The following is a 16002-nucleotide window of genomic DNA, read 5'->3' on the forward strand; positions in this document are numbered from 1 at the left end:
ACAAAAGTATTTTAAAAGTATAAAAATTCTTTGTAATATTTAATATGAAGTCATAAAACTGCATGCATAAACAATTAGAAAAATGCTGCTTAAAATAGCTTTACTATATACACATAGAATGCAACACTGCAGGACATCTAATCTAATAACTAATCAGAAGTATTTATTGCCAACTACCCCCTACCTGTTCCTCAATCTGCTGGCGGAGCTTCTTTGCTTTGTTCTGCTTGTAGTAGTCCATGATCATCATGGCTGCATAGATCTTCCCAATGGTCATGTCACTGGCTGAAAGAAAGATTGGTTTCTAAAATCTAAGATTTCTAAGGTCAAAATAAATGAACTTCAATGTAGAGATGCATCAGAACACACTTTATGGGAGAGAAGCATGTCTCCAAAGCTGGAGTTGTATGGTATGCAACCTTTTTTTTCATAGGTATTAATGGTCAAAGCAGTGTTGTTATTGTAAACAATAACTAAACTGAAAACTAAATGAATTTTATTTATTTATTTATTTATTTTTTTTTTTTACTGAAATGAAAAAATAATATAGCTGAATAATAATAATTTAAGCTAACATGAAAATGCCAGTAAATAGCAGCAATACTTTATGGGCCATGGAAATGTTTTAACTGAAAACAGTATAGGCATTAAGTTTGGCTGTCCTAAAATATTAAAATCCTGTCTACACCAGGCGCGTCCATTGTCCGTTAGAGGCTATTAATGCTGGACAAGTCAAAGTGAACATTCTAAATGCATAGCATGGACCAATCAGTTCTGAGCTTGAATAGACTTCAGCAACGGTTAAATGGGAAAATAAATTCTATTCTACATTAATTTTGGAAATCCACTGGTATAAACATTTTCTTATTAAATATTTATTACTGTAATGTTATTATTGGTAAAATTGCATTTAAATGTGGTAAGAAACAAATTTCATTTGAATTAGTAGACAAGAAACACCACAAGCTGGCATTAATATAGCAGTCAGAAAATTCATTCTAAAAAAAAAAAATGAAAGGTATGATATTTGGTATGTAATCATTTCATTTCAGATGAACGAGATACTAAAGTGGCTGGAGTAGCTCTGCAGCATGTCAGCAACAGAACAGGGCATCTGTTTACTACCAGCGCAATGTGACACACCGCAATTAACTGTTCAAGTGTAGACAGATTAAATGATTATAATGGAATCTACTGTGTTTGCTTTTGACGCGTGGCAGGCAGGTTGTCACACTAAAACTAAAATAAAAAATTACTAAAAAGAAACTAGAAAACACTTGAACAAATAAAACTAGATTAAATATAGCAAAAACTAATAAAAACATTTTAAAATTGGAATGACACATTTCAAATAAAATATGAATAAAAACTATATAAAAAGTATAATAACCCTGTGTCCGAGCTGGCAGTGTTAATCTCTCACCTTTGTGGATGGGTACAAGCAGGTCAAGAGACTTATGGGAGAGGTGTGGCCAGATGACACTAATTTCCTTTTGTAACTCTATGTCCATCTGACCTCTGTCCTCACCCCCTGCCACACAAACACCAGTAATCTTATATTATTTCATTGTTACCTTGTGTAAAAAAACAAAAAAACAAATCACGACTATAGTTGATTTTGACAGGCATCACAATTAGGAATGATGCTAACCTTGAGCAATTTTAATATCCAGTGCAGTGCGTATCAGGGCCATAAGAGTGGAGGTGAAGTGAACTGACATGTCGTCATCCACTGGCATGTTCATCAGCACTAACCGCTGAGAGCAGGTCACCACAAGGACACAGGAAAAGACAAATGAAATACAAGTAGTGCACTTCTTGTTTCAGCAAAACTAAGGGACCTTTCTGGTGAGCACACTTTTTTGTGGGTTCTCTTCTACACTGACTTTAGCTTTTTTGCCATGAATGAATTTTAAGGCATGTTTCCTGATTTTTGAATGACCATCTATTTCTTTCTGTAGTTAAGGGTCAGGTCTTAGTTGAAGGATGTATTTCAGTGTTGTTTTGAATAAAAAAAAATTAAAAAAAAAGAGCTTAAAAGAGCTTAGTTGTTTACATATTCTTCGAAGTAGCTTGGGAAATGTTCACCAGAAAAGTATGTTAAGAATATTCCTTACAAAAAAAGGAACTTTCTCAAAAACTCAAAAAACACTTTTATTAGGTGCACCACCACAAATTCATGCACACATTTGAAACACATATATTAAAGTAGATCAAGACAGAGTAAAGGATGAGATTTATGCAAAGAAACATTAGAAAAGTTTGAAGGATCACACTTTATGAACATGCCATTTATAACACATCTATAACACTGAAATAAACTAATGTCAGAGTTAAAACAGTGTTATGGCGACATATTCAAATAAAGTGTTGTTGGTGGATATACAGAGACATTATATTATGATGACTAGAAGACAATGACAAAAAATAACATCACTGATAATCTACGAATAATAAGAGCCTTATGAGATGTCAAAAAGTTTGTTCAGATTGGCAAATCTGCCACTAAAACATTTATTTTAATCCTAAATCTACTATCTAGTAAAAAAAAATGGCTAGTAATATTGAAACAAATTTATGAAACAAATCAAGCAAAGTGCATGACATACAAGTAATGTAGAATAGGTAAAAAACTTTTCTAAAACGATAAACATAGGAAAATAGAAATGCTTAAAATAATTTAAGATACCAAATACCAGCCACAAATTATAAATGCAATATTTCATTTTTGCTTGCTTCCATGTGATGCTGTGCTTTGGTGCCATTTTACAACAGGTGCTCACTGATATCTTGACAAAATCATTTAATCATGACTACCTGGAAGCAAAAATGGATATCAGTGCACACCCACTGTAAACTGGGACAATAAGCTTTGATTAGTTTGGGACTCTTGTAAATAAGCAGACTAAATAGTAATACTGCAGACTACCTTATACGCCACTTTGGAGGGGCATTTCTTGCCCAGGCCAAGCGGTGGCGACATGCAGGTCAGCATCTCGTACATATCAGTATAATGAATACGGCCACTGGGAGGGGGGTAGTCACCAGGGGCAATGTGATGAAGAGGAGGAGGAAGAATAGGGCATTCCCAAGGAACAAGGGAGGAGAGGAAGATTGTGACAAGGAACAAAAGGAAACAACAGAAAAGATAGAGGGAGAAACAGGAAAAGAAAAACACTGTCAAAAGGGAAATTAAACAAATTAGTTTAAACAAATAGGTGGAGTCAGGTGGAGGTCTTTCTATGCAATGCAGGCATAGAAGAGGCTAAGGAGAGAAATGATTAGAACAGTCAAAGATCTGATGAGTCAAGTGAGTGGATCTGAGGGGATCTTGACTGCGCATACAGAGCTGTTCAGTCGTGAAGTCAATGGAGCACAACAGTCGGGTTCTGAAAGTAAAAATCCCATTCATTTTCTCCATAGGCAAATGCATTTTTAACGATAACTTATAAACTTTTAAAGACAGACCTACCATGAGAGCCAAGGTTGTTAATCGATAGTGTATGCTTTTGTTGAAACCACAAGTCTGCAATATTTTTTATATAGTTTAATAGCAGAATTCTTGGTTAACATCTATACTACCCATGATCCTGAAGGGAAACAATCCACCAATCACAGAATCGCAGCAAAAAAACACGCCAAACAAGCCCTGCAGTACCTGGCCAGGTCCATGACACAATGATGCAATTGGGCCTGTCTCCATACACTCCCAACTACTTAGATATTTGCATTTATCTGAATATTTTGCAATAAAATTCAAATATATTAGTTCTATACTTATAATCATAAACTTAAAATCAAAATCTTTGTATTTACACATAATTTGTCATTGCTTCATGGGATTGTAGTTCATGCCCTCATGAAAGGCATTAAGTACACAATTTTGTACCATTGTCTTTTTCTCAGATTTTCAAATAATTTTTAGCTTCAAATCTAAGTTTGTAATAGTGTGATTCACATCGGAGCTGATTGGTTTGGTTTATGGCTTAGAACTCATATATGAAGGAGTTTATGAAAACCCTAAGGAAAAAATAAATAGGAAAAATACTTCAAGAACCAAAAATGGCTGAAAAAGAGGGAGGGGACTGTTGCGCTCTATTTGTATGCCAACATGGAAGACTGATTCGCCATACCTTCCCTCAGGAATTTTCCATATGTTTTTCAAATAGTGGTTTTCTAGTCAAATAAGGTCTGCTGTAAACAATCATTGAAAATTACACATTCAAACCTCAAAAATGAATTTTGAAACCACTTTGTACTTTGAAAACATAACTTGCTTATAAGTTGCTCCATAAGGATTACAACTACTACAATGTGTGTGGATGTGTGTTTACATTCTTAATGTACTTTACAAATGTTGTAGTTCTTATGCAGCAAATTTTTTTAAACCACATAGAGGTTTCAATTCATGTTCGAGCAAGGATGAATACAAATGTTCAACAATTGGGGGACCAAATGTAAAAGTTTAAGAATCTCCCGTTTAAAAACTAATTTTGATCGACCCCTTATCTATATATTGGTTTCCACTTTAAATTCTATGGTGGTTACAGCCAGGGGTTAAACTGGAATTTTTGAGAGATCCACTACTCTAATAACCCATGGCTTGAAATTCCTAAATCTCTTCCGGGTTTAAGGACTACAAACTGAACATCTCTATTCAAAATAAAGTCCTGCTACTATAATACAGAAACCCACAGAAGTGGTTGCAGCAGACCAGGGCAGATGGGCATTATGCTCTCATGAATTACAAACATGTGAGGCAATGGTGAACACAAGGAGTCTGCCCTCCTATAACCTCAAACCCACATTTCTGGAAAGATATTCAATAAAAAGCCCCAAATCCAATTCAGACACAGAGAGACTGACTCCCTCCTGACATCCATTGGCAGTGTTAGTTATGATCTAATGGTGTTTAATGATGGATGGCTCTCAGTGTCATGAACTGCTTCAGTTATTTACACTTCAGGAGCTGGACACGGGCCAAAGGGATGAGTTGTCTCTCTGTGCACTGAGCTCTTGGCTCTGCCAGACTTTGACACGGTGGAGTCTTTGAGTACTGGAGATCACAGGGACGAGGAGGAGGGAGGGGGTTGTTAGGTAGTGAAGGAGCAGGGAATGATAAAAAAAAAAGAGGAGGAAGAGGCTGTGGGGTAGTTTTTCACAGTTGAGCCAAACCTTGCACGCCACCCTGTAGGGGCAATTCTTTCCAAAGCCCAGAGGAGGTGATATTGTGCGTACAACTTTGTACATCTCCTTATAGTGTAGTTTTCCACTGGAGAAGGACACACCCGTTGTTAACAGCAGACAATTTAGGATGGTTATACGTGTGATAGGAGTGGTATAAAATACACTTTAAAGGGGTCATGGCATACTTTAAAACCTTAGTAGATTAAGTTAGTAATTTAGTAGCCATAATTTTACTTCACTCTCTCCAACCATTCCAATTACAATTCTGGGTTCAATACAAGTTACGCTCAATCGACAGCATTTGTGGCACAATGTTGATTACAGGTAATTTCAACTCGTCCCTCCTTTTCTTTAAAAAAAATCTGGATTACAGTGAGGCACTTATAATGGAAGTAAATGGGGCAATTTTTTTGAGGGTTTAAAGGAAAGAAATGTGAAGCCTAAAATTTTATAAAAACACATTCATTCTTCTATTCAAACTTGTGTTATATTTGAGCTGTAGATGTTTAAATTGTTGTTTTTACAGTAATTTTAAGGTTTTATGGTTTATATTGCAACATCTTCATGGCAACAAAGTTGTAAAATTGGAAATAACTTTACACAGAAAAGGTTGGTAAGCAATTTTATCACACTAAAGTCACGTTAACATGCATACTGTTTACGTCTTGTGGCTATACTTTTGAAACAATGAGTATATTAATGTTAGCGGCCCCATTTACTTCCATTGTAAGTACCTCACTGTAACACCCAGATTTTTTTCTTTCTTTCTTTTTTTCTTTTTTAAGAAAAGGAGGGACAAAGCAAAATAATTTTTTGAGGCAATTAACATTATGCCACAAATGCTGCTGATTGAGCTTAACTTTTATTGAACCCGGAATATTCCTTTAAACAGGCCGTTTTTGTTGTTGTGCCTTTAAGACATAAACTAAGTAAACAGAAGTTCAGTATTAGCGTAATTGCAAAATAAATGCTTATTTAGTTTAAATAAATGGTCTTTTTGGACTGGGAGAACATTTTGAGATCTAAAAGTTACAGTTTCTTTTCATAGTACAATGAACTCTTATCTCAAGAGAAAAATGGATCCCTCAGTTATATGGCCCCTTTAAATTACCCTGCAGTTGTTCAAATTAGTGTAAGAGAGACACAGAGACATTACAGACTATTTCAAATGTAAAAGCAAATTATCCTGTACTTTTCATAGACATTCATGGGACATTTACAACGGAAATACCCAATTTAATGTTTTTCAAATATGATATTCTTGCAAATTGAGAAAACAAGCAAACAGACCCTGTAAAACATCTATCAACATGTTATTTGTTTTTGTTTTATTGTATTACATCTGTACGGCATGTGATCAACTGAAAGTGTTTAAAACCATCTCTCTCACCATGCAGCACGATCATACTCTCCCCAGATCCGTACAAACTCATCCAAGTGATGTGGACCCAGAATGGATGAGTCTCGTGTCAGGTACTCAAAATTATCCATGATCACAGCCACAAACAGATTGAGCATCTATGAGAGAGAGAAGAATATAGATAGAACAGTTCAATGATATAAAGTGAGGTCAACATCAAGTCCTAACTAGATGCAATGCAATAAAGTAACAAACATTAAAAAGTTCTTTCACGTAAATCTTACTTTCCACACCTAAACTATTCACATAGAGTATGATGATGAATTTTTCCCATTCTTCGAAAATAGTTAGATAGTTCTTTGAAAAAAAAAAAAAGACTTTTACTTACTCTTATGCCGTTTCAAACTCATATGACTTTCTTTCTTCTGCGGAATAAAAAAGTAGGATATTTTGATGGAGATATGATGGATTTATATTCATACAATGCAAGTCAGTTGGGTCCAACACTTTCAAGCTCCATAAAAGATATAAAGGCAGCATAAAGTTAATCCATACAATTTGAGTGGTTTAATCCATGTCTTCTGAAGACATACAATTGGTTTTGGGTGACAAACACACCAAAATGTAACTATTTTTCACTATAAATCTTCATAATCAAACATCAACAGTCTCCTTGGCGATCATGATTTAAAGCTTGATTACACTTCCTTGCACTTGACACTTGATTTGCACACCTAGCGTGGGCGCACAGCACATGTGCATGCACAGAGCACGTGTTAAGATGTCTGCAGATGTCAAGATTTATTGTAAAAAAGGAGTTACATTTTGGTCTGGTCTCGCCCAAAACCGATCGTATCATTTCATAAGACATAGATTAAATCACTCGAGTTGTGTAGATGATTACCTTTATGCTGTCTTAAGTCCTTTCTGGGGCTTGAAAGTGTTAGACCACTTTGCCTTGCATTGTATGGATATAAATACATCATATCTCCATCAAAATATCCTAGTTTGTGTTCTGCAGAAGAAAGAAAGTCATATCAGTTTTAGGCGACTTAAAGGTGAGTAAATTCTGAAAGAATTTTAATTGTTGGGTGAACTATTCCTTTAAGTATACTGCTTTCAAGTAAAAAGGCTTTTTTATTGCTGTGTGTTTGTGTCAGTAAACTGTATTGCCTCACCAAAAAGGAACTGAAGAAGATGAAGGAGACAAAGTAGAAGTATGCAAAGTCGGTCCCGCATTCTTTTCTTATTTCCTTTTTTGTTGAATTGTGGAGAGACATGTCGGTTTCACACTCTTTCTCTCCTAAACATGACAACATGATGTCCTGCCATGACTCACCTGTTGCACTCCTAAACAGACACACATATATAATTTATTTATTATTAGACACTATGTCTGTTTCATTGTACTCTCTTCACAGTGAAATAATCGACATTCAACATGTAACATTTTTTTTAACAAAGAAATTACATGAAAATATGCAGATTTTGTAAGAATATTAATATCCTTTTATAAACATCATCTTACCTGAACAACAACATGAGGGCACCAAAGAATGTCCTGAAGTTATTGTGTCGGTTGATTTGGCTTTTTTCATTTACCTTGATGTTGCCAAAAACCTTTACAAAATTACAAAAACACACACAAGAGGGGTTGATTAAATTTGCATGCTTAGAGAGAGAAAGACAAAGCGAGAAAGGAATATAGAGATGTAGAAAGACAGCTGGGGGAAAAAGACAACCTTTACCTGCATGCCAATGATAGCATAGATGAAAAACAGCATAGCGATGAGCAGGCAGACATAAGGAAGAGCCTGCAAGACAAATATCTTGTTAAACCCTCATCAAAAATTAATCTAAAGACTGATATTTCCCGAAGGAAATACTAGTGCTTCCAAAGTAGCAAAAGAACAGTGTTAAAGATTTTTTGTAATATGACAGTATAAATATACTGTATATAGAGGGAGGGAGGGAGGAAGACTGAGACTCTCCTTTAATGATACACTTTCTATTAATAAACCATGAAAACTTAGATGTCTGAAAATCCAATCTCAATTCACCATGCAAACATTACATTTACATGTACCGAAGACTGAAATATTCTATGAGTGTTACATAAAATGATATTGTGTTGCTGATATCAGCTGACATGTCAATGTTTTTCACTTATGTTTTGACTTTAATGATGCACCAGTCTGACCTTGAATGACTGAACAAAAGTCCAGAGCAGAATACGAATGGTGTAGCCCTGACGCAGAAGTTTAATCAGCCGAGCTGCACGGAATAACTTTAGGAAGCTCATATTAATAGTTCCAGCCTACAAACCAATCAGAACACAGAGGTGATTGCTCATATAAATAAATACTGCATACAAGCCAATCAGAATACCTAATTCATTTCTAATGCAAATGAATATTGTCTGCAAACTGGAGAAGTGTAAAAATCAAAAGGACTCTGAATAAATAATTAAGTATATAAATACTGTATATACATACATATAAATAAGTGTGTACATAGGTTAAATTTACTTCTCACCTTAGATAATTGGTCAACCACAATTTCAGTGATACTTCCAAGAACTGTAATGAAGTCAAATATATTCCATGTGTCTCTGAAATAATTCTGAAAGACACAAAGTTGATGTTGGATGAGGAAATTTTAATGTATATTGATTATACATTATTATGCAGTTTTATGCAGAGTGCTATTTCCCCAGTGCTTACCAAAAAACCAAATGCCAGGATTTTGAGGACACATTCCACAGAGAAAATCACTGTGAACGCAGTGTTGAGGTGTTTCAACACATCTTCATAGCCTTCAGGACGAGGATCATGGTGCTAATAAAGAGAAAGAGAGAGAGAGTCATATTATTTTATTTATTCTATATGTTGTTATTATGTTGGCTTGGCAAATAGTCAATTAATCTCTCCCTCCATTCATTTATCTTAGCAATGCAAGTACTTAAAACAGCTAAAATCTTCAAACTCCTACATCAAAACTGAGGTATTCAAACTACATGAGACCTAATTATAGAAGCTTTTCAGACTTCACTTCACATAAGGATCAACATCTAAAAATATCTGTGCTTTTATATCTTATTATTATAGAAATGTCTGCACAGATGCAGACCAAAGCAGACATGATGACTTGTGGAGGCCCAGATCTAACTCCAGTTAAAATTAGTCACAGGGGATGTTAGGCCAAAGCTAATGAGGAAAAGTTGAATAGTAGCTGATGGCTTCTGATCAATATTTAATAAGATGTGACTCATGACTGTCTGGTATGAGAGCAGTATCACAGACTACAGGCCCCAACAATAACATTTATAATAATTTTCTTTCCACTTTCTCACCAAAGCTCCCTACAGTTTGCAAACAGTAAAGTGATTTTTTTTTATGATTCTAAATTAAATTAATATTTCAAGATATTTTAAATTTTAACAAATGGTTACAGATATTCTAGGCAAAAATTGTGCTTATGAAAATCAGTTCAGTAAAAGAATATTAAGGGCATGATATCAGTTCACTTCAATGTTAGAATTATTAATAAATGCCATGAAATTATTTGATGTGCATTTTTCTTTCCTGTGTTTCCTGAAATATTTCCTTTTGGAACAGAAAGTTGCGTGGGACATACTGAAGGGATCGTCTCATAAAAATGTTTGTAAACTTTTAGGATTAAATTAGGGTGTTTACGCTTTTCTTGCACCTGGCTTTCATAATTATATGCAGCTGTGCTATATTCAACATGAAGAGTTTTCTCCTCACTTTCATCATGAGCACGATGGTGTTGAGAGCAATCATCGTAAGCACAGTGTACTCAAAGGAGGGCGACACCACAAAGTGCCACAGCCGGTACTGTAAGGTCTGTCTGTTCTGTGGCATGTAGCGTGTCAGAGGCTTGGCACTGATGGCAAAGTCGATACAAGCCCTCTAAGAAAGAAATATATGGTAAGACATGGGCAGTTTCTGCCTGAGCAAAAGACATTAACAATTAATCACACATTAGATTAGCATGTAATTGTCAACAGAGAAGCAAATCACTGGCACTTCTGTTAAGGATTCAAGTTACTCTGTTCAAAATTTAGTGAGCTGCCTCCAGAGGAAGCCTTTTTAGGCATTATATGTGCACTCCCGATACGAAGGCCGATCTAAAAGGTAGGCCTCTTAATTTTGCTGCCTCCTAAGATATCTTTGGCCAAATTCTAAAAGTAGGGTGCACCCAGGATGCACTGTAAAGAGCTCTGTGAAAAATAAATCCAAGATGGTGGACATAGCAAGTGTAATTTTGATGATAAATATACAATAATTATGATCCATTCAATACTGCAAAGTAGCGATAAAAGATAACTTTCTTTTATTAACACTTTTTATTGACTCATATATGTAAAAACAGAATAATATATATATATATATATATATATATATATATACACACACACACACACACACACACACAGAATCAACTTTAACCCCCATTATTTCCCCCTCAATGCATCCAATCTGCCAAACTGTTTATACGACATCAAATGCCGCCACCCTGCCCAATTCGGTGAACAATTTTTGAAATGAGGGAGTGCCAATTGACTTCCATCCTCTAAGAATTATTTGTCTGTCGATCATTACGCTAGTTTGGACCCAGCTTTTCGTATACCTAGTTTGTCACCTAGTTTAATAACCACCCCATCACCCAATATATATAGTCTGGGGCAAAATGAAATTTTAGTATCTAAAACCTCACAGATAAATTCTGGACTCTTGCCCAAAATTCTTGAATCTTAGAGCAGAACCACAGAGCAATCTTAAACTGAATAAGGCATACCCTTGCATCCCTAGACATAGTTTTAAGATTTTTAAAAATTCTTTCCCACTCCCCTTCCTCCAATACCAAGTTCAAATATCTTTTCCATAACCTCTTATGAGCTGTTAAGACTCCGTCACCAGGACTCTGAATCAATGAGCAATAATACACTGACATTTCATGACCCTTTCCAAAGGCTGTGAGCACCTTAGAGAGGGTGTCTGCAGCTTTAGGGGGCTGTGTACTACCACCAAAAATAGTATAAAGTAAATGGCGCAACTGTAAATACCTGAATAACTAAGACCTAGAAATCCCAAATTGCTGTGTTATATTTTCAAATGATCTCAAAGCTCCGATTTCATAAAGGTCACCAAATGTAGCAACACCCCTCTCAATCCATTCTTTCCAGAAAAAGGGGTTCAACACATCTTCATAGCCTTCAGGACGATGATTATGATGCTAATAAAGAAAGAGAGAGTCATATTATTTAATTTTATTCTATATGTTGTTATTATAAAGGGGGACTTGTTAATACACAATTTGGGGTTCAGCCATATGCTTGAGGAAACATTTAGGTAAATATCAAAATTGAACAAATGGGAAACCTTTGTCCATACTGAATGTAAGTGTGAAATAATGGGATGCATTTTTACTTCTCCAGGCAGTTTGATAAAAAGACTTTGCAATGGTAAGAATGGGGCAAGGACCACTTGTTCAATATAGTACTAGGGAGAGGCTCTCTCAGGTGGAAGAGACCAATGGGCCAAGTGTCTAAGATTAAAAGCATAGTAATAATGTTTTGTTTTTGGTGAGGCCTAAACCTCCTTTGTCAATTGGTCGATGTAACTTACTGAAATGCAATTGAGGTCATTTACCATTCCAAAGAAAGTACTTAGATATTCTATCAAATTGTTTAAAATAAGAAAGAGGAAATTCTAAAGGGAGAGACTGTAGTAGATAATTGAATTTTGGGATACAATTCATTTTTATAACATTGACAAATGTAGTGAAGCCCACCTATCCACATTGCACAAGAACCTTTTCATTAATGGGTCAAAATGAACTCTAACTAAGTCTCTCAAATTTGCTGGAAATAAAATGCCTAAATACTTAATGCCTTGCTTGGGCCATTGAAAGGTGCCAGGTTGGAAAGCCGTGGCAGGGCAATATGCTGTCAGAGCAAGAGCTTCCGATTTAGACCAATTCACCCTGTATCCTGAAAATTTAGAGAAGGAATTAATAATTTTATGAAGGCTAGGCATAGATCTACTAGGGTTGGAGACAAATAATAATATATTATCTGCAGAGTTTATGCACCACACCTCCTGCTACAACACCAGGAAAATCATCCTGTTTTCTTATTGCGGCATCTAATGGTTCCAGGGCAAGACAAAAAACAATAAAGGGGAGAGAAGACAGCCTTGCCGGGTTCCCCTACCAAGAGAAAAATAATATGAAATTAATCCATTAGTTTGCACTGCTGCTAACGGTTGTTTATAAAGTAACTTAATCCACCCAATAAAAGTATCCCAAACCCGAAAATTTCCAAAACATAAAAAGATAGTCCCATTCCACCCTATCAAATGCCTTCTCGTGTCAAGTGAGACTGCAGCGATCGGGGTCTGATCATTCGCTACTGACCACATAATATTTATAAAATGTCCAATACTATAAGAAGAACTAAGACCATGAATAAACCCCACTTGATCTATATGTATAATAGATGTAATTACTCTACTTAATCAATTAGCCAGAATTTTAGATGATATTTTTTACATCTAACTGGATCAGGGAAATTGGACGATATATTTACATTATATATATTATATACACATACACTACCGGTCAAAAGATTTGAAACACTTGACTGAAATGTTTCTCATGATCTTAAAAATCTTTTGATCTGAAGGTGTATGCTTAAATATTTGAAATTAGTTTTATAGACAAAAATATAATTGTGCCACCATATTAATTTATTTCATTATAAAACTAAAATTTAATAATAAAAAAAAAGTTTTTGAAATTGATGACTTGGACCAAATAATAAAGAAAAGCAGCCAATAAGTGCCCAACATAGATGGGAACTCCTTCAATACTGTTTAAAAAGCATCCCAGGGTGATACCTCAAGAATTTGGTACAGAAAATGTCAAGAGTACATGTCTCCAAATTCTAGGCAAAGGTACTTTGAAGATGCTAAAATATAACATATATTCCCATAGTTCCATTTATGTTATTCCATAGTTCTGATGACTTTACTATTATTCTAAATGTGAAAAAAAAAATTATAATAAAGAATGAGTAAGTGTTTCAAAACTTTTGACCGGTAGTGTATATTCTAGAGTAAATCTTATGAACAGATGAAAAAAGGCATAGTCCCTCCCAGATGGGTTCAGAAGTCTCCAAATGTCTGTAAGACCAACATTTTTACACATCCTCTGTAGTGTCAACGTTGCTCTAAATGGTCTACACACCTTTGCATCAATATGATCAAGGACTGGATCCATTAAAAGATTGAAGTCTCTACCCAAAACCATATTATGAAGGATCCCAGTAGCTTCCCCTCAAGATCTATAAAAAAGTTCTGATCATCAGCGTTGGGTGCATAAAGTTTTGCCCCTGTATTTCAGCCAAAAAAATAATGACTCTTCCTAAATTATCTTTGATCTGTTTGAGACATTTGAATTGTAAATACTTACTTATCAATGTGATGACTCCCCTGCTCTTACTAAAACCAGCACTGCAAAACACCTGCCCACCCCATGCCCTACCAAGTTTTTCAGCTTCCTGTGAAGAAAGGTGTGTTTCTTGAAGGAACACTATATTATATTTTTAAGCTTAAGGAAAGATACAATCTTTCTTCTTTTTATAGGGTGCCCCAGCCCATTAACATTCCATGTGGAGAGAAACATTTATATTAAAATGTAAGATATATTAATATATTAAAGTGTGACATATTGACATGTAAAGATAAATTGTGTACCCAAGGCAAAAAGATATAGACCACTTTCCAACATTGATGTAACAATCAAATCCTGAACAACTCACAGAACAGAAAAAAAAAATACACAACAGTCCCAACTGGCATCCATCCCCTGGAAATCCAACGGTCCATGCACGCTCACGAGATTTTCCGCAACACTATTGCTACCAGACTGCTCAAGTCCGGTGTTTTTTTTTTTTTAAACATAAACTGTGCCATTAAATTACACAAAAAGGTTTTCCATAAAATAAGCCCTAGTAAATAATCACATCGAACCCACAATATGAACAAATTAACTCAACAGAAAGTTAATAAAGGGAGAAAGAGAGAAAAAAAAAAAAAGAGTAGAGCGAGAGTCAGTGGGCAGCCAACAGAATAACATACCCTCTCAGGCTGCATCAGTAAAATGCACAATGTGTAATCTGTATTGTTGACCGAGTGCAGGCAAAATTACCCACTCACATCATTGATTTAATGAAGGCCATAGCTTGTCGTGGGCATGTAAAAGTCTTACGACCACCCTTGGCGTCAATTCTCAGCTTAGCAAAACCCTTCTGTTAATGAAGCAATTTTTTACACTCTTTGAATGTAAAACTTGAGTCGATCTAGCAAAGTCTGGAAAAACCATGATGTTGTGGTCCTCCCAGCACAACTTGCCTTTATTCTTCGCCGCTCGTAGAACAAAGTCTCTGTTAGCCGACCGCAATAATCTTGCCAGCATAGATAGGGGTCTGTCACCCGCCACGGGAATCTGACCAAAAACTCTGTGGGCATGCTCAATTTCGAACAGGCGGTCTGCTGTGTTGATCAAATTTGGAATAAACCTGTACAAAAACTTCACCATCTCTTGACCTTCCTTTCCCTCGGTGATTCCAATGAAATGAACATTTTTACACCTGCTCTGATTTTTCATATCCTCTAGTTTTTCCCACACGTGTTCCACATCAGCCTTGGTAGCAGACGGGTTAGCCTGTAACTCTCTTTCGACCAACTCCAGAAACTCTACCTGTTTTTCAACATCGTCCATTCTTTTAATCAGGGTGAAAAGTTTTGCCTCCATAGGTGTGATTGCTCAAAGTATTTCTGCGAGGCCCTCCAAGTTGGTCGAGATTTTCATCAGTGCTGCATAAATGTTTGAGATCTCCCAACCTACTTCACAAAGCTCGCAGCCACCATCGACTGGACCTCTGCCATCCTGATCCTGCAAGGTGTCCGACGTGTGAGAATGTAAGTTGTATGTCCCCACAGGCTGATGATTTTGAATTTTCCAACATCCTTTTTTAATATTAATTTTATTTATTTATCACACATTATACATTTGCACATATACAGTGAAATTCTTTTTTTCACATATCCCAGCTAAGCTGGGGTCAGAGTGCAGAGTCAGCCATGATATGGCACCCCTGGAGCAGATAGGGTCAAACTATTACAGTTCTCACCAGTTAATATTGCTTAAAAGGATAAATGTAGCAAAGTTTAAAAGGAGCTCGACTTTAAGCGACCAACCTTCGCATAGCGTCACATGACTCCCGATAAAAGACAGCTTAAAATAATAGGTAACTTTAATTTTCATTTCAACATTTTTCCCCAAAATGTATGTGCTATGTTTATATTATGCTCATTAGAGTATTGCATTATTCCTCTTGCGCCATCTGTATTGAAATCAGCTGTGAG

General features: G+C 35.7%; 1 protein-coding gene across 1 annotated transcript in view; it reads right to left on the minus strand.

Annotated features, from left to right (window-relative positions):
- LOC127424478 (voltage-dependent R-type calcium channel subunit alpha-1E-like) overlaps window positions 1-16002 on the minus strand; it is a 171280-nt gene that overhangs the window by 14805 nt on the left and 140473 nt on the right. Inside the window, exons 31-42 of the mRNA XM_051669745.1 lie at window positions 10315-10479; window positions 9271-9384; window positions 9083-9169; window positions 8748-8864; window positions 8296-8361; window positions 8076-8167; window positions 7726-7897; window positions 6578-6705; window positions 5176-5272; window positions 1652-1757; window positions 1424-1531; window positions 185-285 (exon numbers count right to left, since the gene is read on the minus strand). Coding sequence (XP_051525705.1) covers window positions 185-285; window positions 1424-1531; window positions 1652-1757; window positions 5176-5272; window positions 6578-6705; window positions 7726-7897; window positions 8076-8167; window positions 8296-8361; window positions 8748-8864; window positions 9083-9169; window positions 9271-9384; window positions 10315-10479 — 1353 coding nt within the window. The remainder of the gene's footprint in view (window positions 1-184; window positions 286-1423; window positions 1532-1651; window positions 1758-5175; window positions 5273-6577; window positions 6706-7725; window positions 7898-8075; window positions 8168-8295; window positions 8362-8747; window positions 8865-9082; window positions 9170-9270; window positions 9385-10314; window positions 10480-16002) is intronic.

Source organism: Myxocyprinus asiaticus, chromosome 33 (genome assembly GCF_019703515.2).
Source record: "Myxocyprinus asiaticus isolate MX2 ecotype Aquarium Trade chromosome 33, UBuf_Myxa_2, whole genome shotgun sequence".
Lineage (NCBI taxonomy): Eukaryota > Metazoa > Chordata > Actinopteri > Cypriniformes > Catostomidae > Myxocyprinus > Myxocyprinus asiaticus.